The sequence below is a fragment of the Diaporthe citri genome (genome assembly GCF_014595645.1).
Source record: "Diaporthe citri strain NFHF-8-4 chromosome Unknown scaffold_1, whole genome shotgun sequence".
Taxonomy (NCBI): domain Eukaryota; kingdom Fungi; phylum Ascomycota; class Sordariomycetes; order Diaporthales; family Diaporthaceae; genus Diaporthe; species Diaporthe citri.
In genome coordinates this window covers 11115367-11140555 of record NW_025064846.1, presented here as the reverse complement: position 1 = coordinate 11140555, position 25189 = coordinate 11115367, and the positions used below count along the sequence as shown (strand labels likewise).

General features: G+C 39.9%; 7 protein-coding genes across 7 annotated transcripts; 3 read left to right on the top strand and 4 right to left on the bottom strand.

The window, feature by feature from the left end:
• Positions 1-3646: 3646 nt before the first annotated feature.
• On the top strand, positions 3647-4064 carry INS49_002910 (uncharacterized protein; the record flags this gene model as incomplete). Its single annotated transcript, XM_043163711.1, has 2 exons — positions 3647-3968; positions 4060-4064. 2 exons carry the CDS (start codon positions 3647-3649, stop codon positions 4062-4064), a joined length of 327 nt encoding a protein of 108 aa, XP_043032217.1.
• Positions 4065-9786: 5722 nt separating this feature from the next.
• Positions 9787-11603, bottom strand: INS49_002909 (uncharacterized protein; the record flags this gene model as incomplete). The annotated part of the gene is made up of 4 exons (XM_043163710.1): positions 9787-10228; positions 10373-10784; positions 10842-11315; positions 11417-11603. The coding sequence occupies 4 exons, from the start codon at positions 11601-11603 to the stop codon at positions 9787-9789; spliced, it is 1515 nt and encodes a 504-aa protein (XP_043032216.1).
• A 1991-nt stretch (positions 11604-13594) lies between these two features.
• On the top strand, positions 13595-14127 carry INS49_002908 (uncharacterized protein; the record flags this gene model as incomplete). Its single annotated transcript, XM_043163709.1, has 2 exons — positions 13595-13728; positions 13821-14127. The coding sequence occupies 2 exons, from the start codon at positions 13595-13597 to the stop codon at positions 14125-14127; spliced, it is 441 nt and encodes a 146-aa protein (XP_043032215.1).
• Positions 14128-14879: 752 nt separating this feature from the next.
• On the bottom strand, positions 14880-15800 carry INS49_002907 (uncharacterized protein; the record flags this gene model as incomplete). Its single annotated transcript, XM_043163708.1, has 2 exons — positions 14880-15435; positions 15505-15800. The coding sequence occupies 2 exons, from the start codon at positions 15798-15800 to the stop codon at positions 14880-14882; spliced, it is 852 nt and encodes a 283-aa protein (XP_043032214.1).
• Positions 15801-17103: 1303 nt separating this feature from the next.
• On the bottom strand, positions 17104-17412 carry INS49_002906 (uncharacterized protein; the record flags this gene model as incomplete). Its single annotated transcript, XM_043163707.1, has 1 exon — positions 17104-17412. One exon carries the CDS (start codon positions 17410-17412, stop codon positions 17104-17106), a length of 309 nt encoding a protein of 102 aa, XP_043032213.1.
• A 664-nt stretch (positions 17413-18076) lies between these two features.
• On the top strand, positions 18077-18877 carry INS49_002905 (uncharacterized protein; the record flags this gene model as incomplete). The annotated part of the gene is made up of 3 exons (XM_043163706.1): positions 18077-18152; positions 18212-18344; positions 18409-18877. 3 exons carry the CDS (start codon positions 18077-18079, stop codon positions 18875-18877), a joined length of 678 nt encoding a protein of 225 aa, XP_043032212.1.
• Positions 18878-19019: 142 nt separating this feature from the next.
• Positions 19020-23829, bottom strand: INS49_002904 (uncharacterized protein; the record flags this gene model as incomplete). The annotated part of the gene is made up of 7 exons (XM_043163705.1): positions 19020-19454; positions 21735-22018; positions 22071-22676; positions 22735-23133; positions 23190-23400; positions 23477-23500; positions 23575-23829. The coding sequence occupies 7 exons, from the start codon at positions 23827-23829 to the stop codon at positions 19020-19022; spliced, it is 2214 nt and encodes a 737-aa protein (XP_043032211.1).
• Between the last annotated feature and the right edge of the window lie 1360 nt (positions 23830-25189).

Sequence of the window (25189 nt, the reverse complement as noted above, 5' to 3'; positions counted from 1 at the left end):
AATCTTTAATTTTCTTAAAATACTTAAAATTGCAATTATTATCCTTCCTTTAGCTTTTAGCTATTATATTTATAATTAATATAATATTAATTTAAAACTTTATTTATAATGTAAATTATAATTATATAGCTAAGCTATGTTTTTATTATAGATTTTAAATTTAAAAATAACTCTTTATATAATTAAGCTAGCTTAAAAAAAGCCATTTTTAGCTTAGGAACTTCTTTATAAGTTTTAATTATTATTATTCTTAAGTTATTCTCTTTAGCATAATCTTAGCTTAATATTTATTAATAAAGTTATAGCTTATTAAGCATTAAATATAAAACCTTATATAAATCTTTATTTAGGTTTTATACTTTTATCTTTATAAATATTATTATTATTTAATTTATATAATAATGTTAATAATTAAGGTTTATATTAAAATGCATTTTAATTTTAAGATATGCTATTATAAATATATTAATTTAATTTATAAAATAAAAATAATAAGCCTTAGCTTAATCTTTAAGCATTTAAAGAAAAACTATATAAAATTAACTTAGCTAAATTTTAATATAATAATAAATATTAAAAAATATTTTTATTTTATTATTTAATAAGTTATATAAGTCCTTAATATACTTATAAAAGTTATTAAAGATTTTTATAAACTATGCTAACTTTATTAAATTTAAGCATTTATTAAGAATGTATTATAAGGGAAGAGTTTTATATAAGTTATATTTTTTATTTAATAAAAGCATTTTTAAGGCAACCTAAGGTTATATTAAGTATAATATATATCTTTAATATAAGCTTTATCTTTATCTTTTTGCTAATAATAATAAGCCTTGCTAGTTATATTAGTTTTTAATAAATTGCATTATTAAGTTTAAGTTTTATAATAATATGCTTAAAGCTAGCGGCAGCAATAAATATTACCTTAGGAATTATCCTTTTAATAATTATTATTATTTAAAGCCTACTTATAATGCTTATAAGGGCTATGCTTATAATTACTATTTTTAAAGTTATATACAATATTTATTTATATTTAATTCCAAGGTTAATAAGGTATTATAAAGCTTATTATTAATTTATTTTAATCTTTCTTTAATTTAAGCTATAATAACTAATTATAATACTATAAGTTAATTATTACATCCTATATAAATACCTTGCATTTAAAGGAAAACTTTTAAGCATTATTAGTAAGGATTTAGCAATGCTTTAAATATTACCTATATTTATATTGCATAATTTTTATAATAAATAATAAAAAGATTATCATTATAAAGGTTTTATTATATATAACTTGCTAAAGTACTTGCTAAGTAAATAATTAGGTATTTTATTAATGCTTTTTATATAAGAGCCGTAAATTATAATTTTAAATTAATATATTTATAATAAGTTAAGTTAATTAAAGTTTAAGTAAGTATTTTATTAATTATATACCCTTTAATAAGAGTTAATAGCTCCTTAGCATTATTAGCTATGCTTATAAGTTTTTATAATAAATATTATAAAGAGTAAGCTATTAATAAAATAGGTAATATTTAAGAGTAAGTTAATAATAATAGTTTAATAATAAGCAAGTTATAATTATTAAAAGGAAAAAGTTATTAATTCCTTTAAGCTTTAAAAGCTAAGGCTTTTTTTTATTATTAAGTCCTTTTATATTAACTAAAAGTATAATATATAACTTATATTTACTTATAATATAGCGTTATATTAGCTTTAATAATTATAATAATTATAAGCTTTATTTATTTAATAAAATAAAGCTTTATTAAGTTTTATTAAATTTTAAAGAGGATTTAAAAATAAATTTATTTTTAATAAAGTCTTATATATAATAAATGCATATCTCTTAAATAGCAATAAATATATATATAAATATTACAAGGAATGCTACTTAGTTTATTTAATCTTTATAATATTTACTTAAGGAGTTTAATAATATAAAGAAGCTTAAAAAAGTAGTTATTACTATATAGCGCTTATTAATAAGGAGGATATAATTTTTAAGTTAAGGAAATCCTTATAAAGTTGCCTTTTCTACCTTATTAATTTATAATACTTATAACTACTAATTAATATTAATAGGTCTCTCATATATATGATAATTATATAAAAAGCAATTATATATTAGTATTGTTCTGTCTAAGTTCTGAAAGGCTACGTGCCCCGGAGGGGATAACTAAAGTAGCCTTCCAAGTGACGAGGGTCGTACTTGCCAACAGCTTCAGAAAGTCCTAGACCCAGGTAAGAGCTGGTGTTGGGGCTCTTTTTCTTTCTCTTAGGTACTTCCAGATGGACTCTAGCCTTCTGTGGGATACCTTTGTACATATTATTATACCGTTACCAGCAAATTACCTAGGTTCTCTGATGGTGCTACCCTCAGACGAGTTATTGTTCCCAAAAGGCACCGAATATATGTCTTTTCTCAAGTAACGAATTAGATAGTTGCGTTGCACTACGAGCACAGCCTAGCCTTTTACAAGCTTAGCGGTGAGCCACACTTGTAAATTTACAGAAAGTCTGCTGCCATCCCTTTGAGAAGAATTCCAAATTACAATGATGTATAAGACTGTGTTGTGGAATCAAGTATTATACATTTGCTCAAATATGCATTTGCTTGATCTTGAGATTTTTCAGTGGCAAGAACCCAGACGTTCGACGTATTGCTTGTAGCGGGCCCTTTTTTATTGAGAACGGATATTCGCACCGGCAAAAACGGATGGTACACCCGTACATCGAAATATATACTTCCTTTTGATTCAAGTGCCTGGGGTCATGTAAGCCTCAGCACCGCAACAATTCGAAGAAAGCTTCTTTTTTCTCTATGACTCCAGCCTGTCAGTGACCAAGCTCGTGCAGTATTAAACTTATCTCGTGTCAGGGAAAGAAGAGCCATGAACTCCGAGATGATGACAAGGACTCGACCTTTTAAACGTCGTGAGTGCGCCCCTAGAAAGAAAAAGCAAGACCTACTCTAGTATGTGACTGGCGTGGAAGCGAATCACCGGATAATTCTGGCTACTCCTTTCCATTCACAAACCAGTCTTCGCAAGCTTGCTACCAAACGGAATTTTCTGAGAGTGAAGCAGTATCTCAAGTCACCGCTCAGCGTTTATGTGTGCCTTAAGCCATTCACAACAATCATCGAAAGCCATGCTTAGTAACTCATCGGCATACCACTAACTTCAGTCTCATGCTGTGATTAACCAAGGTCACGTCGCAAGTGTATAAAGTTGGTCACTATTCTGTAACCACTCCCAGCGTTTTTTCACTTCGCGATCTGGATCACGGTGTCATTTTTTCCCTGACATCCACTTCCGTGCTACTATAGAATGTCCTATGAGTACTTATCGTAGCCAGTCATTGCTGCCTCCGTGTCATGTTCAGAAGACGACCTGCGAGTATATATAGCTTGGGCTGCTGGTCTTTTACCTTCTCTTCTTTACTTCCTTTCTTCTGCAGCCTGAGACATCACAATTTCGAGTTTCAAAATCAACCGTTACAACATTCCCAATTCCACAGTTTCCACAAGGCGACAACCGCTTTCTCGAATGTGATGTCGTCGTCTTCCAAATCCAAAGGGAAACAGGCTAGGCACCACACCAAGTCCAGGCATGGCGGCCATCACACTTCTTCCATGAGGCCGGAAGAACAGGGCGAGTCATCACGGAGGACACACCGGGAGGACACTGGTGCAGGTCAAGAGTTTGGAGCGAACTGGAGGACCAGATTTGTGCCTGGGAGCGACGAGTCCTCGGTTGACCGAGGCCGAAACCGCCGCTGGCAGGAGGAATACGAGAGCTATTACGTCCCGTCAGACTCACCACCACGAGAACAGCCCAGAGACAGCATGTGGGGTGACGCTGCACGTGCCTCCTTGGAGCTTGTTCAGACACAGGACCGCCAGGCACGAGCGAGGAATAATTGGAGGGGTGAAAGGGAAGCGGCGAGGCATCGGGGTGAGCGGGTAGATGAAGGGGGGCTGTGTTCATGTTGCGTGATTTTGTGAAATTGGCCCCATTAGTCACGAGATCTGGACAAGGGGACAAGCCTGAGGCGCTGAATAAAGATTCCCTATTCATTCATGCTCCGTTCATGCTTGTTGTGATGACTTGGCCTGGCCGATTCGTGCCGCTGGTCGACCGTATTCCTGTGCACCGTCGAAAATGATGATCTTGAAAAATCTGGAATACTTCTTTAACGTCCCCGGCCCCGATCCCAGCCGCCCCCTAATCCCGACCGGCCCATACCCGCGTACATACATAAACGCATTTATACTTACCTTATATTAACTCCTTAATATCTTTATAAGGAATTTTATTTTAATTATTAAACTTTTCTTAAATATTATTTTCTTTATTATAAAGTAATACTTTAAAAATAACTTTATTAATGCCTTTATTATTATAAAAAATAAAATATTAATTTAATAAGCCTTTAAAATATAATATATTCCTTAAGCTATATTATTTAATTATTTTAATAATATTTAAAATTATTATATTATTATTAATTTTTAAAAATCTTTTTTTAATTATTAAAAGACTTTATTAACTTTATTTATAATTAATTAAAATAGCTTAAAATTAATATTAATATAATTTAAAATAAAGGCTTTAAAAGCTTAATTAATCTTTTTAAATAAAAATTACCCTTTCTTTAAAAGAAATTAATTAAGGGCCTTTTTTTTTATTACCTTATTTTTTAAAGTTAAAAAAATTAATATATAAAGATTATTTATCTTTAATTAATAATTAAAAAAAATATTACCTTTTAATTTAACCTTTTTTAATTACTTATTATTAAATTTATTTAATTAGCTTATTAATAAAATATTAATAAAAAAGAGTTAATAAAAAGTTATTTAAAAAATATTCTTACTTTTAATTATTTAAAAAATAATCCTCTTCTTTAAAAAAACTTTAATTCTTAAGCATAAACCTTCTTTATAAAGTATATTAATGCCTTAAATATAATCCTTAAACCTTTTATTATTTTTAAGGAAAGAAATATATAATAATAATAGTTTTTAATTACTCTTAAGGATTACTTTAGCTAGCAATTTATAGCTATTAAAAAGAAATAAATAAAGAAAAGAATAGTTATTAAACAGCTAAAAAAAAATTTTATCCTTAATATTATTCTTAATAATCCTTTTAAATAATATTTACTTATAATAAATAAACATTATATATATATAATTATTAACTTTATATAAAAATGCTATTTAAATTATATATATATAATCTTTTTACTTATATATATTATTAATAAAGGCAGGGAAATATATAAGAAATGGTATTACATTAAATTCCGGCTAGTTATAAAAAGCTAGCTTTTATGCTTATTTTAAATATTCTTAAAAAAATTAACTCTTTTCTTTTCTTATATATTTAATGCTTTAATTAAGCTTTTTTTATTTTTGAGAATTTTTAAAATATTTATTTTTTTTCTTTTTAAACTTCTTTTTATTTTTATTTTCCCTTTTTATTATATTAAAGCTCCTTCTTAAGTTATTCTTAAGAGGATTTAGCAAAACTTATTCCTTATTTATTTAAATAGCTTGTTTTTAATATATTAATCTTTTCCCTTGGTTTTATTTAAGAATAAGTAATAATTATTTATAAAAGCTACTTTAAGCTATAGCTAAATATTAATTATATTTCTTTTTTATTTTTAACTCTTTTTATTTTAATTACTTATATAGTAATTTTTAAAGATAAAAAACTCTTTTTATTATTATATCTTTTCTTTTTATTATTTAATTTTTATTATTTATTTTTTATTTTATTATTTATTTTTTTTTATCTTTTTTTTTATAATTAAATGCTAAAATATTTTTTAATTAAAAAAATAAAGTAAAAAAGTAATTTTAATTACTTTTATATTATAAAGTATTTTAAAACTTTAATACTTTAATTTTAATAATTAAACTTATTATTTTAAAAAAAAATTTTATATTAATAATTATAAAACTTTTTTATTTTAATAACTTTAAAAACTTATTTAATAAAGTATTATAATTTTTAAATATTATAAATATATAAAATTAATAAAACTTTATTTAAAAAGTAAATATTAACTTTTTTAAAGATTTTTTTAAAATAAATATTATTATAAATAAAGTTTACTTAAATAATATTTAATAAACTTAAATTCTTAATTATTTATTATTTTTTAATATAAAATAAATAATATTTAATAATAAGCTTATAAAAATAATATAAAAATATTTTTTAAGTATTAATTTTTATTTTAAATTAAGAAAACTAATTAAATTAATAAATTTAATAAAATAATATTAAGCTTTTTTTATTTTTAATTTCTTTAATATAAAAAAATGCTTTATAAATATAAAGAATGAAAAACTTAATATATTATAATTTTAATAACTTAATAACTTTTTAATTTTTAAAATATTATATTTTTATTTAAAAAACCTTTATATTATAATTATATTTTATTTATAAAATATTAATAATATAAATTATTAAAAAATTATAAATTTATTATTATATTTATTTATATATTTAATTATTAAATAATAATAATTTTTAATAAAATAAAAAATTATTATTTATTATAAAATAATTTTATATTAAAAAATAAAAATAATAAAATAAATAAAAATTCTAAAATACTTATTCTTAAATATTTAATAATTACCTTAAAAAATAAAATATAAGATTTTAATAAAGAGTTTATATTAAAATTAAAATAAATTAATAAAGTATTTTATAAATAAGATATTATTAAATTTATTAAAAATTATTTTAAGAAAAATTAAGAAACAAATAATTAAAAAGTATAAAATTAAGCTAAGGCTACTTTAATTAAAATTATATATTTTAAAATACTTAAAGTTATTATTAATATTATTATTTAAATATTTATTATTTAATTAAAGCTTAATAAAATTAATAAAGTTATTTAAATATTTATATTAATTCTTTTTATTAAAATTAATAATATAAAAATAATTAAAGTAAAAAATAAGTTTTTATTATAAAAGGAAATTATTTAATAATAATTATTTAAATTATAATATATTAAAATTATTATTAATTATAAAAAAGATATAAGAAAAATAATACCTTTAATATAAATTAATTTAATAATTTAATTTTAAATATTTAATATATAATAAAATATAAACTTTTATATAATTTAAAATTAATTAAATAAAACTTTAATTAAATAAGCTTTTAGCTTAAATATTATATTATAAAATATTTTAAAGTTAATAAAGAATATTTATTTTAATATATATAAAGATTTTTTTTATTTATTTTTTTTAATAATAAATATAAATAAAATTTGAAATATATTAATTAATTTTAAGTAATTAAAGTAATAATTAAGTTTATTTAAAGATAATTTAAAAAGTTTATAAATAAGTTAATTAAGTAATTAAATATAAGATACAAAATTTAAAAATAAAAGCTTTATAAAAAATAAAAGTAAAAGTTAATAAAATTAATATATTATATTTAATATAATAATTAAAAAAGAGAATAAATTTACTTTTTATTTTATAAAAATATTTAAATTTTTAATAATTATATTAATATTAATTAATAAATAGATTATTAAGTAAATTTTAAAAATATTTAAAGCTTTTATAAAAAAATAAAAGTTATAATAAAATAAGTAAATAAAGAATTAAAGATAATAATAATAATTAAAATTATAATAAAATAAATTTTAAAATTTAAAGATTTAATTAAAAATAATAAAGCTTTATTTTAATAATTTCTATAATATTTATTATAAAGTATTTAAAAAAAAGTATATTAATAAAAGTAAAACAATATATAAAAAATAATATTATATTAAATTTTAATTAATTATAAAAAGCTAACTCTTATACTTATTTTAAATATTCTTAAAGAAATTAATTTTTTTCTTTTTTTATATATTTAATGCTTTAATTAAGCTTTTTTTATTTTTAAAATTTTTTAAAATACTTACTTTTTCCCTTCTTTAGCTTTCTTTTATTTTTATCTTCCCTTTTTATTATATTAAAGTTTTTTCTTAAGTTGCCCTTAAAAGGGTTTAATAAAACTTATTCCTTATTTATTTAAGTGGCTTATTTTTAATATATTATATATACTTTAGCCTTTTAATATAATAATTTTCTTACTTTTAAAAAACGCCTTTAAAAATATTTTTATTAACTTAAGTAATATAATTTATTAATAATTATAATAAAAAAAAGGTTTCTTTATTATTATTATAAGATATAAAAAAAAGCATTTATAAAATTAAATATTTAATTAAAGTAAAAAGTAATAAGTTTTTAATTAATATTTAAGTATAAAGTATTTAAAAGTTATTATATTTTTAAAAATTATTAAATTTAATATAAATTATTAAAATTTAATAATATAAAAAGCTTTATTAAATAATTCTTTATATTAAAAGTTTTTTTTTAATAATTAAAGCCTATTTTTAAAACTTTTAAATAATTATAAAAAGTATATTAATTAATTATTTATTAATATTATAATAAATATTTAAGCTTTATATTATAAATATTTTTTTAAAAGCTTTTTAAAATATATAATAAAAAAAATTTAATTAATAATAATTTTATAAAAAAATTAATAATTTAAAGTTTAAATTAAAATTAATTAAAAAATTATAAAAAAAAAAGTTTAAATTAATTTAAATATAGCTTTTATTAATATTAAGGCTATTTATAAAGCTTAAATAAAAGTAAAAAAGGTATTAAAAGAAAGCAATGCCTTTAAAAAATTAAAAATATTAATAAAAGAAGGATTATATATTATAATGACAGGTAATTAACGTTAAAGAGAAGGTATATATAGGTGCCGAGGGTGGCCGGGAAGGGGGGGCGGCCAGGATCGGGGCCGGGGACGTTATAATCCAAAAATCTCCGGCGGTCTTCATGAATTTCCTCATGAAAAAAGTACCTACATTAGATTCAGGCACCAGCGCTAACAAGATATCCATTCAACAAGACAGGGACACGTCCTGTAATGTTCTAGGACTCAGAGCTCTAGAAAGCGAGACGAATCTATTAACCGCTGGCATAATAGACCGCTCGGCCAAAAGACCAGTAATTTCCAATCCCTTGGAAATACACCCAGAAGTATATAAGTGCCGTGCCGTCACAGAAAGCTCCCTTGAAGTGATTCCTAGATAAAATCTCCATATCAGAAGAACATAGCACAAGCCACATCCCTCACAGCTACTACATCTAGCATTACGCTGTTGGCCTGAGCTTTAATTCCAGCTATTACATTCCTTCCTAGTAGTCTCCTGTTTGAGTTTCAGCTTAGATTAATACACATATATATATATATATAGTGTGATACTGGCATGCATACGTTGTTGTGGTTTGACTAGCACTCTACTTGATTTGCTGAAAATATGATGCTTAGTAGCTGAGACCATGGTTCCAATCAACTGGAAACACACTGTTGTGCCTTTATCCCTTTCCTTGACCCTCGGAAACTGAGCCTTGATGCGGACGATTACTAGAAGGGTTTTACCTCCCGGCAATACACGGAGAGATGTGCAAATAGATACCTCATTGTCCTACTACCTCTCACTTTGCCCCTTTCCATCTAGAACCCCCCCCCCCCCCCTCTCCCCCACAAAAGAAATCTCAGAACCAATGTGTACATAGTTTTTTACTTGGGTTCAAGTGTCTCAAGCTTGGGCACAAGTCGTCTAGGAAACACCAGCCTAGTTGGTTTCACCCGCATAACGAGAGTCTGAATCGCATTTCGAGTCATCCTATTAGGCAGCTCATCGCTTGACAAGATCGAGCTCCTTGTGGACAGATCCTTGACTAGGAGCAAGGTCCTGCGGCTCCTGGCCTTCAATACACGCCTCGTGTTTCTGGTCCACGGGAAAAGGCCACACCTTCCAGCACAGCCAGTAAGTCGACCCTGAAACAAGGATACTGACCAGCCAGCTCAGGCTGTATAGATATATCGCCCCTTTTGGAATGCCCTTGGCACCGCAGGCCACAGCCAATCCAGGCATGTTCGGCACGATGCCAAAGATGAATGCGACAATGGCGCGGGGATTGATGCCCATCGTGTAATAATGGATCCCTTTTGGATCGTACAGCGAGGAGATGCTAAGGCTCCTGGCCCGACAGATCCAGTAGTCGCAGACAATAACGCCCGCAACGGAGCCTAGGAAGAGCGAATACCCGCCGAGAAATGAAGAGAAAGACGCCGCGCTGTCAGTAACAGTCAGCAACAGGCCTCTCGACTACACAGAATATATGTGACCCAAAGCTTCTTACCTATACTGAATGTACCACGGCACAGCACACACGCCCAGCACCGCACAGACATATGCGCCACGCCGGTTGTTGACGTACCGGGGGAACCAGAAGCTGAGGTCGTTCCCAAAGCTCACCGAGTTGGCGCTGATATTCGTCCCGACCACGGCAAAGGCCCAGCACAGCCCCGCAAAGAACTGCGCGGCGCGGTTGTCCCACAGCCGGGCGACCTCGAGCGGGTTCCAGGTCACGCGGCCGTAGATGACCTCGCACGCCGACGAGACGGTGGCGCCGAGGATGCCGCACAGGGTCACGAGGACGAGGAGGCCTACGGCCTGGGCCCGGACCACATGCCGGCTGGAGGCCGCGTAGCGCGTGAAGTCGGGCATGTTGAGCGCGAGGGTGGCCTTGGGCCCGATGGCGGAGGTGACGCACTGGAAAAAGACGACTATGACCGGGGTGCCGTCTTTGATGTGAGTAGGCTTTGAGAAGGTTGGGCCAAATCCTTCCGCTGTTGTCCGGATGTCAGCTTGGTCTTCCGATTTGCCGCGCATGAAGGTATTGTTACCTGCAACGAGGGCCCATATGAACAGCGCCAGGCCAAACACAGGCATGATAAGCGTCTTTGCCATGAACATGTACCGCAGAGTGCTGACGTGCAGCCACAGCAACGGCAGCTGGATCAGGATGAAGAGGAAGAAGCACAGGAGCTCTGCGCTGGTGACATGGGCGGACGGAGACAAGTGGTTGGGCATGTTGTTGAACTGCGGCCAGATAGCTGAGATCATGACGGCGAGGCACTGGCCGCCCTGAAATGACTGCGTGCCGAACCAGATGGCTGCGACTACGGCACGGAGGAAGACGGCTAGATAGGATCCTCGCATGCCGAACGACGCGCGGGTCAGGACGGGGAAGTTGATGCCCAGCACACAGCCAACATAGCCGTCGAGCATGGCCGGAACGCAGACCAGACAGTGCCCGACGAAGACGGCCAGGATGGCGAGGCCGGGGTTGAGGCCTTTTGAGACAGATGAAGACGACACTTTGCATTTCCGAAAACAGTTGTTAGCGGGTATTGGCCTATGTTCTCGACCAATTCGTCCGTGCATGCCATGACGTGAATGCTTTTCCAGAGCTACTCACCCTGATACATCGAGATGGAGAAGGCCTCTGCGATCCAAAAGCCGAGCAGGCTGGGCCAACCCCATGTCCTCTGTGGCGAGTCCAGCGGCACCGGATCCAGGTCGTTATTTGATGTACGGCTCCCGTCTGTGCCGTACCGGGCGCCCTCGGAGCGGAGCTCTAACCGTCGGCGGAGCTGGAGCCCCATTTTGTGCTGGTTATGTAGGGCTTCCTCGATGGCTAATGGGTTTTCATTAAGGGTTTGCATGGAAATTTAAGTGATAATGGCAGGCAAACAAGCTTGTCTACTGCAGGTCTAAAAAAGTCGTGTATTTCATACTGGATGATTACATGTCAGCGTTACTGCCGTGCTTATCAGTCTCTATCTAGCCTGCTTGCCTATCACCAACGTCGTATGCATGCTACTTTATGCAAGCGCTAGTGGGTCTTCTTCCTTCGCCTGATATGCTCTTCTGAAGCTATTCGACCTTGATCTAGTATAAGGTTGAATATTGTTGTAAAGTTAGGGTGGACGGGATTCGCGAAGTTCGGATTCCTGCTCAAGCGTCGCCTCTTCCTGCCAATCGTCGAAGCTTTAAAAGGCCCTAATTGTACGAAATGTAAAACCTTGCGTGGGAAAGGGTGATAGAATTGGATATACTGTAGAAGAGTTAATGCTAGAGCCGATTATTGATGATGACGACTGAAAAAAGGCATTCTAGGGCAATGACAAAGTCGATGAGTATATGCCGGAGCTTGCCGTCTCGGTTTACCTAGAAGGAACCAGTGATTGTCCAGAAGTGTTCTGTACAATTCTGACATTTTAGTATTTTCCTACTGCCATAGCGTAGCGGCATAGGGTGCCGTCACAGAAGGGATTATAAAGCTCTTGTGAAATGGAACTTAGTAGCCTTGGTGGTGCAGCAAATAGACCACTAAGCCAAAAGACCTAACTATTGTGAGGATACACTGCAGCCCAAGCTATCCACTATAATGGTTACACCCTCTATGTGCTGCTCCACTTAGATAATTCTGATTGCTAACTTTTGGTTTTACTCCCTTGATGTTGACGGAGAGGTCTATAGATGAGTATCTATCATACTAGCGAGCGAGATTCCTGTCTAGCCATTCCCATGGAGAGAGTTGTGAGCAACTGCCTTATGAGTGTGATCATTGTCAGCTGCCCGCGTCATATTTAGAGATTTATGAGCGATTGAAATTTGCGGAGCCGTCCATATCAAAGAGTTCTGAAAATCTCGGCAGTGGCTGGAAATGCTCCATTATCTTCATCTAACACAGAAATCATACAAGCCACCAGCTGGGCACCCTCTCACCTCTAGCATGCTGATTTATCACAATTTCAACCAATAAACAAGCTTGGAGTTACTTCTTGCCCCAAGCCAAGTGAAATGCCGACCACCTACCGATTCCGATATTTCACATTCGCAGATATCATGCCCAACTTTCTATGTATGTTGCGGTTTATTTGTAAGAATACCTGTTGTCTCAAGGCAAGGCTATATTCATACAGTATCTGAATTATGTTATGCGGGGGGTCGACTCAGCGGGGCTCCCGCTCTCACATCTCTCACATCTTGCCAGTACTAGCAGGCCCTTAAGCTGGCTTCCTAGTACTTGAGCAGTTGCGGCATGGCGATGCAGTATAAGCATTTGTCACACCTCATATATCTTTGAGCGGCTGCGCTTAAGTGGCCCCGGGGTTGACAGCAGAATACGAGGTTCAGCCCCTGTTTTCTGCATGGCATGGCAGCATCCTCGCCAGGCGTGATTCCATGTTCCGATGATGGTTCTCTGCGGGATGGCGTGCCGCGCGATTCCCCTTTTGACCTCCTTTCCCAGCTCCGAATTCCCCGCTGCCGTTGCATTACCGGTAATCCTGACCCATCAGAGTCAAATTGATTGACGGGTTCCTGAGAGGCCTATTTGTTTGCATTCCCTGCACCTTTCCAAGCGGCTCCATATGACAAGATACCACCTTCTCAAAGCATGACAGAGCCCGAACTACCATTATTATGGGAGAGGAGAATCCGGGTATTTGACTATCAGCAAAAGATGGAAGCGTGTGTATAAATGATAACTCTCTCTCTCTCTTTTGGAAACATCCCAGACTGGATGTACTCCAATCGACATATTCTTGTCGCCATCTTGCTGGCCGCCATCTGTTTACTACATATCAAGATGCATTCCTCTCCCGCCACTCTACTGGTCGCCCTGCCGAGCCTCTCCAGCGCCCTTGTCCCTCGCTGGCACCAGAGTGGCAGTTTCCAAGTCGACGTGAGCAAGGTGATCTCGACCACCAACATTCCTACCAAGTCAGTATCCAGAGTGCGCGACATATCTTGCATAACTCTACCACGCCGTGTAACATGACGCGTCTTTTTCCAACATCTGTCTCCCGCCAAAGTGAGCTCATCAAATCAGGAGCCAAGCAAATCTACGTCGACGTGACCTCGCCCAACACCATCGACGCAGTGGCTTACGTGAATCCCGACTCCTCGGTGGTCTTCGACGTCACCGGCCACTCTCCCAGCGACGCCGAGGATATCACTATAGCAGTCCAGGGACAACAGCCTCTTTATTATAGTTTTGCCGACTACTACCTCAAGAACAGCAGCGACATCACGCGGTCTGGGAGTGCTCTGATGTACAATGGACTCGTCATTTTCGCTATTGCAAACGAGGGCGAAGCCCTTGTTCACCTTGTGCCGTAGGACTGTGGAGGAAAGTGCTGGCAGTCCAAGTAGGAGAATTCAGCAGTGTCGATACTTAAATTCGAAAAATAAATGTTCAGCCAAACATCATGCATTGAACTCATTTAGCAATGAAGAAATGATGTGGTACTCATTTTAGGTGTGTGATTGTGCGCATCTGCCCATGACATACAACTCCGAAAATATACCACATCGCCTTCAACAGAATTGGGGCCCTTGGAAAGCCTACATGTCTGGGAAAGAGAAGAATGAATGGGGAAGAAGACGTGACAAAAATTTGGGCGTCGAGCGGCTGTCGTTCCCTAAAGTGCGGTCAACCCACCAATGCCAAGCTACCCCAGAACCTCAACGCCGCGGTCAGTTCCGCGGCCCGCCCCGGTGTCACTCCCGGGTACAGGGGATCGAATACAACATTGGACCAGAGGGAGGCCAGGGCCACAGCATGATCCATCGGCCAGGGTCACTATGACAGCAACCCAACGACACTCCCACGCATTTTCCGGGTTATTGTTGCAGTGCGTGGGAATTTGTTTTCTCAAGGAACTAAAGTTTCTCTGAAGCATAAGTACAGTCATGGCATAGTCAGGTAACAATATCAATCTCAAACCTTGTGCTACCAGCCTCCTGACGCAAATTCCCTGCTTTCTCCGTCCCTTTTTCGTGACAAAGATATCCCATTAGGCGACTCGACCTTGACGTGAATCAATTCTGATCATCAAAGTAACCTTGCTCCGTATGAAACCTCCATGATATTAGAAGTCCGTACTACAAGCCACATCCCTCGCAGCTGCCACATCCAGCTTCACGCGTTCGGCCTTGGCTTCAATCCTAGCCACCGCATCCTTTCCCAATGGCAGCCGGAGCACCTCCCCTTTGAGTCTCCCAGCGTCGCCCTCGCCAGTCACGACCTGGAAGATGACCTCGGCGCCCTTATTTGGGTCGCCCGGCTGCTTGCCAGAACTGGTACTCCATCGGTCCATGGACGCGCCGAGCGCGGAACCCTCCCCGACGCCCTTCTCGGCGCTGACGAACGCACTGAGGAAATTCGTGCGGAAGGCCCCCGGCTCTACGATCAGCACCGAGATGCCCGACTCCGCTTCTTCTTTCGCCAGCCCCTCGCTGAGCCCCTCGAGGGCGAACTTGCTGGCCGAGTACAGGCCGCCCGTCGGCGAAACGTCCTGCCCGGCGACGCTGCTGATGTTGACGACCGTGCCGGACCGGCGGGCCCTCATGGATGGGAGGACTGCCTGGATTGCGTAGAAAGGGCCGTAGAAGTTGGTCTGGATCTGGGTCTGGATCTCCTGCTCGCTGGGTATCAGTTAGCAAGGGTATGATAGCACGCGGGGCGTGGAGGCGAGGGAATAGAACCATCCTCACGTGAACTGAGCGATCGGTCCCATCATGGCATAGCCCGCGTTGTTGACTAGGACGTCGATCGGCCCGTGGGTTTCATTGACGTCCTGGATCTTCTTGGCGATGCTATCCTGTGCCTCTGTCATGTCCATCTCGATGACATGACCACCCGCACTCTTGATGGAATTCACGGCATCACTGGCTCGGTTCTTGTTGCGCATCGCTCCAATTACTCTGTGGCCTGCCTTGAGGGCGTGTAGACTCAGGATGAGCCCGAAGCCATTCGAGGCTCCGGTGATAAACCACACAAGGCCTGACATGATGTTGAAGAAGGTCGTTTGCAGTGTAGTGCTCCTCTGGATACTCAGGTATTGTCTTAGTGAATTATGAAGACAGCCACAAGATCTGACGGTCTGTCTGGAGAAATATTGAGGGGTTCTTATATCACACTGGCGGCCTTATAGCCGCCAAGATGTCAGCTTTCGTTGCAGTGTCAATCTCCTATCACCGATGACACATCTTACAGCTCTCCAGACCTGCATCGGTGTTATCTCCAGTGCGCCCGTTGATTGACATGTGCGACGACCTGACTATCAGATGATTTAGCAGCATCACCATGAGGGACCTGTGATTGTTGGTCGGCGATTGTGGAGCGTGCAGAGACTCGGTGTGCACCCCCCCCCCCCTTCCCCCTCTTTCGGTGTTCCCCAGGTGGCGACCGAAATATCGGCTTGGTAAAAAGTATCCCAGAGTTTGTAACTTCACTTCATGGCAATTATGTACCAGAAAAGGCGATAGCGTGTGGATAGAGAACCGTTCTGCTTAGCCTTGGGAGATCGGCTGGTCCAGGGAGGTTAGGCTTGATGGGTTAAGTCATACCAATGACTACTCAGTAGTTATACACCCTATATATGGGGCTTCCATCAGGCTGATGTTAAGTCAGGCTCATGTCAGTCGACATACATGCAGCCGGTCAATCACCAAATAATATGTATAAGCAGTATTCAAGACAACAGAAGGCACCCACGCATAGAAACACACGTGGATACGCGCGCAAGTCACGCGAAGTCTCCAACTCCGAAATCCACGTCATAGCCATTGCAAAAGTCTCGTTTAGTCCAACGTGCCTTTCTGACCTATTTGGCCAGCTCGGGTATTTCCTGATCACCAACCGGCAAATATGTCTCGCGTGTCGTGAGGACCGTGGACATAGCCCACACACTCCCATTAGAGCTGGCCGCTGAGGTAAGCCGAGACAAGAAACCTGGCAAGCGAGAGTAATTATATGTGAAGAAGACCGTGGCTGAGAGACGGGTATTACCAAAGCAGTGGTCAGCACACCAGAACCAGATCTATCCGGGCATCGGCGCCTCTTGGTAGACCCAAGTGCACTGCCACCGGGGCTGATTGCACATTACTGCAAAGCTGTCACACGCAGAGATAATCATAGACTTGCTGCCTGTAGGAAATCCCACAGGCCCGGTGTTAATTGTCGCCGTGACAGGCCGCAGGTTGCCGCTATGTCTTTCTCGTCCTTCGCACGCCTAGCCACGCATAGCTAACTTCGACCTTTTGTAGATCTTCGCCATACACTGCACTTGTAAACCTCGCTCGGCCATGTCTCTACTGGTCTATGCAGACGAAGTCGGCCCAAAACTTGCGGCTTGGCCTCCATATATGCTGTGCTAAGTGCCGCAAGGCGTCGTGGAGGATCTGCCATGTCCGCCCCATCTTGCCGTCCAGCGTGATTTCGTATACCTCCTTGGGCGGCCAGTCTTTCTGGTAGCTGGCTTTGCCCCATGTATATGAACGTGCTACGTAATTTGGAGCGTGATCCAGGCCAGCATTGGTCAATGCGATTTGATTGTCTGTATCATCGAGAAACTCGAGAAGCCAAATGTACCTTGGCTGAAGCTGTTGATAGGTTGCCATGCTGTAAACGCCGGGGACAGGATATTGCCCAGCGATCGACTGCCGTCCCTGTCAGGCTGATTGCGCATGATTTGCGCCGTGGTGTTTATTGTTAGGGAAATCTGCGAATATTTCCTGACACATGTCAAGTGCTCTATTCTCGCAGGCATTTGACGCGATAAGACATCTGGCGTGTCGCTGTTCCGGGCTAGTACGCGTGCTGTCGTATTCCGTTGTTAAGTAGTGGAGCGTATTCAGTCACTGCCGTATTTGACTGGGGGCGTATTTCGTTTCGGATCTTGACCACTAACACCATTACGGCCCGCGTATTGAAATACGTCGTATTTGTCCAATATGCTTGGTCAATACGCTCTGCCCCTGTGGTCTCGGCGTCGTTGGTATTAATTAACAGTCACCTACTTCCCCATCATTCTCCCGTTCTAATAAGCTGTCTTTATATAGTTTCTTCACAATTTTGCTTCTCCACCTGATCAAAGTATCTCATTGCGCTCTCTCTATTTGTTGTGCATTTGCTACCCAGCCTTTCGTCATTTTACCACATCTCGTTCTTGCCAACATATTGCCTACCATCACCAAATTAGAAACTACCAAGGGCGGGTACTACCTCTGGAATTATGTGCCCTCAATCGCTGCCGCTGTCATCTTTCTGCTGCTATTCCTCAGCATGACCGCGTTGATCTCATGGCGCATGTTCAAAACCAAGACATGGTTCTGCCTCCCATTCGCAATCGGTGGCTTTTGTAAGTCGTTCTTCACCCGCGTGTGACATTGTGAGTGTGGCACTGACGTGTCGATGCAGTCGAATCTGCCGGATGTTGCGCTCGAGCCTCAGCACATAACAAAACGGGCCGCATCATGCCCTACGCTGTCCAGAACGTGTTTATCCTGCTCGGCCCCGGCCCTCTTCGCAGCATCCATATACATGTGTCTGGGTCGCATCATCCGCGGCATCCGCGCCGACCATCACTCGCTTATTAAGCCGCGGAACCTGACCAGGACGTTTGTCACCGGGGACGTCCTCTCCTTCGTGGTGCAGGGCGGCGCGGCTGGCTTGATGGTCACGGGCAAGACTCCGGAGCTCGGCAAGGGTATCGTCATCGCCGGCCTGATGATCCAGATTGTCATTTTTGGCTTTTTCGCTGTCACGGCAGTCATCTTCCAGAGACGTATCAAGCGGAACCCGACGAACGAGTCCTATGATTTGTCAATTCCCTGGAAGAAGAGCATGCAGATGCTCTTCATTGTTAGCGCACTCATCATGATCCGATCGTGCTTCCGTGTTGTTGAGTATGCTATGGGCAACGATGGGTATCTTCTTGGGCATGAGTGGACCTTGTATATCTTTGATTCTGTCCTCATGTTTACGGTCATGGTTGTGTACTATCTCTGGTACCCCAACTGGATTACTCCTGAGAAGCTGGAAATAGATGTAATGCTAGCTCACCGCGACAACAGCATGCCATAATGGGATCCATGTAGCATGCGTTTAAATTAGCCACGTCCCCAGCGCCTTACTCAGATATTCAGGATAGCGAACTAAAACACATCATGACAGTGGTGATCGAAATGGTAAATAGAAAGCACTACACATCTGCTATAAAGACCAGCTACTTGAAATACTTTCTAATGTGTTCTAGGGAGGCCGTAAAATGACCGTCTCTCATGGCATAGGCATACTCGTAGATGGTCTCGACATACTCTCTCAAGCCGTCGGGGTACCGAGCTCCAGCCCCCTTGGAAATACTTAGGCTGTATTCCAAAGTCTGAGTGAGTTGGTCTTGCGTCTCCCTGGAGGAAAAGTTCATGTACCCTCCATGTTGCCTCAACAATGAGATGATATTTGAGGTCTTGGCATGACGAGAAGCTAGTTCGGAAACGTCTGGGCAATTCTCTTTCGGTTCTGTGCTGAGATCCATTATGTGCTGCTCGTGCGTTTGGAAAAAGTCCACAATATCGAACCGCTTCATTTTGGCGCTCAAAGAGCCAATGAGCCACTCGCGCAGCTGTGTCCGCCTGAAGTCTTCAAGCCTTGGTTGATGCCTCTTTAGCAGTTCCTCAGCTTGCTCGGGCCTCAATACAATCCTTGCGGCTTGCCTGTTATGGAGTTGCAAAATGTCCTTTGATTTGAGAACGCCATTGACCGAGTCAACAATCGTCAAATCCGAAGGGAAATGGACAATCAGAGATTGTAGCAACTCGAGGACGTCAGGCTCGCCGTCCAGGCCCGTAAGCCAACATATAAGGCGATAAATCTCCCCATAACTAATTTCAACCGCCGTTTGTACTCTCTCATTTACACAATTAAGTTCAAAGATGATGCGTGGTTTCTTGGGCCTCCAGTAACTTTGGGGTGCCAAGATATCATCAAAGTGAAGGGCACTGCAGTGGCCGCCACAGAGCTCAAGAACCAACAGAAAGATCTGCCCTGATGCGTATCTGCAAGCGAACTCCAAGGGCCCATGCCCGGCTGTGTTGCGGGTGTTCTTGACGCCATCTGAGTTATCCTCAAAGAAGCTTCGGATGATATTTGCCTGATCATTGAGTGCTGAGCCAGGATGGTAGATCCTGTTTTGCGTGGCTGTGAAAAGTGGGGGGTCTCCTTTCAAGTCGTATCGTCGGGTGTCTTCTGGTTTTAACTTAGAGAGAAGAAACCTCACAGCCTTGGAAACGGGAAATTCGGGACCATCACCGCATAGACGATGCAAGAGAGAGCATCCGCTGGAGTCCGGGTCGATCAAAACTTTCTCGTAGCAAAACTCCGGGGACTGACCAGATTTTCTATATCTCTCCATCTCGCTTGTTATCACAATCTGGAGTCCTCTTTGAACGTTTCGGTCCTCAATTGGAACGATTCGCACAAATGACAGCGTATCGCGCCCATATTCTCGTCTTTGAGTCTCCATGCTGGCGTACAGTAATATGTCGTCCAGTGTGAGTGGCACCTTCCGACGGCAATTCCAGGCAAGCAAATCCACGAGGAAGTGAGAAATGGGAGATTCGAGGGCATCTAGAAAACAATCTAAGAAAGCCGATCGCGCTGCTATAAATGAAACTTCATACTTTTTGTAAGCAGCATTCGATAAGGCTGAGAACAACTCGTAGTCGCCAAACTTGATCGACACCTGGAAAGCGGTGTTGGCGATTTCAGCTCTTCGACTGAGATCATCATGCCAAGGGTTTATGTATGGGTTGGCACCTAGCTGTGCCAGGTGTACACAAACGGCGATATGCTTGTTTCGTGCTGCTGCATGCAGGGCTCCGTTTAGAGTGACCGGTTTAGTGAGCCTTGGGACGGCCAATGTCCGAACTCGCTCGATATCTCCAAGGCGAGAGGCTTCTATCAATGATCGAGTTGCACTCCGAGAATTCACTGGGAAAAGGTTTTCTTCGGAGTCGATGGCTGGGTGAACCCTCTTCAGGTGTGTTTGCAACAAAGCGCTTGTCGGAAATCCGGTGAGCCATGCATAACACCCCATGTGCGGACATTTGAAGGTCCTCTCATGCCACGAGATATGTAGCGATAACTCAGTCTCGGAATCGAATCCTTTGTCGAAGTGAACACAAGCACGACGTGGACACTTGGGTCGGAATGGACCGTTCAATGAAAGATAGACGGCCTTCTCGCGGTCTGCCAAAGTGCTGAGATCGGTCTGTTGCATGATTTGGCGTAGGGACACGGCCAACCTTTCGAATTCAGTCGATCGCCGTGTTGCACTCCAATCTCTGAGTATCTCTTGGGCGTTGCAGGATTCAGCCGCAGTGCCGACAGTGCCAGGAGGGATAGATTGTTGTACAGAGGTATCCAAAAGCACATCATGTTCGGGCAATGTTTCCGACTGTGGCTCGTGTTCATCACGAAATCTTTTGACAAAATCCATCCAAGCCGTGGAGAGTGGCTTTCCCAACACCTCCTCGGTCAACGGAGTTGTTTGCCTCGAGGAAGCTTGACAGACGTATTGAAGTAGATGGTGGTCCCAGTGAGCAGCCGCGTAGTCGAATAAGCCATAGAATCCTGTCAGAGCAATAGTGCCTCCAGTCTCACTATCTTGGCTCGCCATGTCGAAGGCAGATCTTGTAAGATATTGACTGCAGAATAGACTCATTTGCCTGTGTTGCTCAAGCATATCAAGCCTGCCCGATCGAAAAAGATAACTGTGGCAGAACATATCAGAACAGTCCGGACGTGTTGTCCTAAAGGAAAGTACTAACCTTTTTGCTGTGTTGTGGACCATTGTAAGTTGAGCTTCGAATGGGAAGCCCGAAAATGTTGCGCAGGGCTCGGACTCGACAAATGAGCTACACAAATCCTTAGGTCCACCAACCTTCCGTCTCCGCGGATCGCAGGTGCCAGTTGTCGAATCAATGCAGAAGTAGCATTGTATCTCCCTCCATTTCAAGGGCCGGGCAGCACATGCGATCAAACCCAAGATTTGCAACGCAGCGCGCTTATGGGAATCTGAGGGTTTTTCAAGAACTCGTTCAGCGACCCGGTCGTAAGCCTCGTCCAACCCGTGGGGATAGTCCCTTTCGAGCTCTTGTTCCAACTCATAGATTGACGTCTGGGAGAGCAAGTTTTCAAGAACCACTTTCGCGTACATGAACATTCCTATTGCAGCTTTAGCTGTTTTGTCAGAGCAGTCTGGGACTTTTCTCATTACCTTTTGACGCATCTGCGACACGTGATGGATCCAGCCTTTTGAGTATTTCTTTCTCATATTCTAGGCCCGGGAATCGATCCTTGATTTGGGTAAATACCGATGACGAGAAATTCTCTATATCGCGAAGGTGTGGTGTCTGGCTGTCCAACCTGATGGTGCAGGCACAATTCTCCAACATTGCATCAAGCACGCCGTCTCTTTGGCCGGACACCAAAACCTTTACCACAACATTGGAAGCTTTCGACTTTGAGAGGATACTTTTGAGCCATTGCAGAATGTTCCTTCGCTGGTCCGTTGCGCATTCGTCAACTCCATCGACGACAATGTAGCATCTCTTTTGCGCGAGGATAATCCGCGTCGCTACATCTTCCAGCCATGAAACTCCATTGAGGTCGGAGGGGCGAGCAGTAAGCACAGTGTCATGGAGATCATCCACGACGGCGTCGTCTTGTTGGAGCAGTTGTTCAATGAAGGAGCGCAGCATGTCTATCTTGAGAGTTTTTCCACTCTGGCCATATTCAAAATAGAAATTTAGTAGCGGTTGTTGCTGGAGGGTTGTGTCTTTGGTCAGACTGTCCATGATGCGAGAAATAAGAGTTGTTTTCCCTGCAGTGAGTTCATTCAGTATTAACAAAGATGGCACGGTCTTGTGACTCTAGCTTACCAGCACCGGGCATTCCGTTCAGGTAGACAAGACTATTCGATAAATCGTCAGGATTGAGCCACTGGAGAAACAGGTGCTCCTTCAGAATCCAGTCTCCCGATGTTGGATAACGCTGGTCAGGCAGTCGTCGATGTCCTTTATCGTTGTAAGGCCCTTGGCTCCCCAGTTTATCCAATATTTGTTTCTTTTTCTGCTGTATGACATTGAGAATCTGTTTGAGTTCTTCATTTGATTTCTCAATGGTCTCCTGCAGTGTGCGCCGTGTTGTTTCGACTGCGCCATAGGTTGCGGTCAACTTTACCTGCACCAGTAGTTCTCGATGTCGTCGGAGGCTACCAAGGACTGGCGAAAACTTCGTACGGAAGGTTTTCCAGACAGAGTCGAAAATTCTCCGCCAGTCTACAAAATTGTCAATGATAGGTCATGGTTGAGGCCGTGCATGAGTAGGCACCTACCTCGTATTCCGAACGCACCAGGTCTCCCGAGTACGCCGAAAGCCATATGATAGAACTGAATAATATCACCATAGCAACGCTTCAAGACCTCCAGGACTTCAGGTTGCTCTTTGAAGATAGATGCGTAATCTTGGAAGTCCGGCATTGCCTCGGAGATGTCGGTAAATGTATCCAAGAGACACTCCAGTACTTCCAGCCTTGAAGAAGCAACCTTGGACAATGATGGGAATGTGTCAATTAGCCTACTCAATAGAACTTGGAGGCAGGGAGGAAATGACATCACTTACAACCAGGAAAAACTTGACAGGACCCTTCAAGACAATTGTTAATGACAATCTCCCTTCCGCGCAACTGAACACGCTTGAGAAGTAGCAGCAGCACTCACCCAAACGAAGGCTACGACCTCGCTAACATTCAAGAAGACTGATATGACTTGCTCCAGCTGCTGCATTGCTTCGAGAAACTTAGACATGCGCGACATGCCTCGCAGTTTCTTAGCAGACCCATGTCGAATTTGAATCCTGTTCACCTCGTCTTTGACATCTTGAAGTGTGGTTATGCCGAATTCGCGGCATTGCTGAGCTGTGAGATCTTTCTTGAAATTTTCCAGCGCCTTTTGGAACACAGGATCAGGCTCCATGGCGATGATACCTATCTGTTTTGATGCGCGAGCACGTGCAACGGAAACACCAAGTACACACTTCACCAGCAGAGTACCAAAATGTAAAAGAGTTAAATGAAAGATAACTCCAGGCCATTGAAGAGAATACTGTTTGAGTTGTTGGGCTGAGTGAAAGTCTCCATGAGGATTGACGGGCGGGGCGGCAATGTATAAAATATCAGGTGGGTCGCACCACTCTCTCGTCAGCATGGCACCGTGATCTTGCGTGGTGGCCTGCTGCTAGTGGAACCAAGTGGTGGGGCTGAGTGCATGTCGGTGTTGGCCTATGAGGGTACGTTTACCCTGACCAGAAGTCAGCTCAACAGGGCGTATGAAAAGCCCAACAAAGAGCCTGATGAGAAGACTACTAGTAATAAGAACCCTTTCGAATGGCCACAAATTTGATCTTCGAATGAGATACAGGGAACTTTAAGAAATCGAGCTACGCCGCCCGACTTTTGTATTCAGGCCCCGACAATTCATTTCCACCAGCTGATCTAAGTTCACACCAGGATACCAACACACGACATTCACACCATGGATAAACGCAAGAATGACGATGTGGGCTTCCTGGCTCCCGGCGGAAAGCGCCGCTTGCTTGCAAACAGTTTGCAAGCCACGACTTCATGTGACAGTTCAAGCCCAGAAGATAGGAACGCTGAAATGCTCGACCATAATCCCCATGATTATATGGACGATCGGGGAATGATTTGCTACGGGGCGGTAAGTCTCAACTTCACCCCGAGAAAAGCTTGTGGCGGTATTCCCAACACCGAGAATCTAGTTATCGGAGTCTAAGGCAAAGCTTGGAGGCACCGATATTTCAACAATACAACACACAGCATGGAGCAGATATGTCCAACTATGCTTGGGCGAACGGACACCAGAGGGCTGCTTCCATGTATTATATGAGGATTGCGGGGGTCAAAAGCTGGGTATTGGTATATTGGACCTCGTTACATCAAAAAACATCGGTCTGCTGAGTTCAATACACGGACTGAGCTTCGCCATCATTCTGTCTTCCGACGACTTAAACACTCTCAAGAAAAAGACAAAGAAGACCGATCTCATCTTTGAAGTGTCGGTTAACATCACTGGCCCTGCAAGAGACGCAGACCAAGTGGCAGATACTTTACTGCAGAACAGATGCTTCCTTCAACATCCAGTCTTTCTTAGTCCCGGGACCAAATACCTCAACCCTCAATATTTTTATTCCGAGGGTGCAAGAGACGACTTGAGAGACCTAATAGGTCCAGCCTCAAGGATAGAGGCTGAGGCACTATCCAGGCTACTTCAATACGGCCTCGAAGATGTGCTTGGTTCACTTGCCGGACAGGAA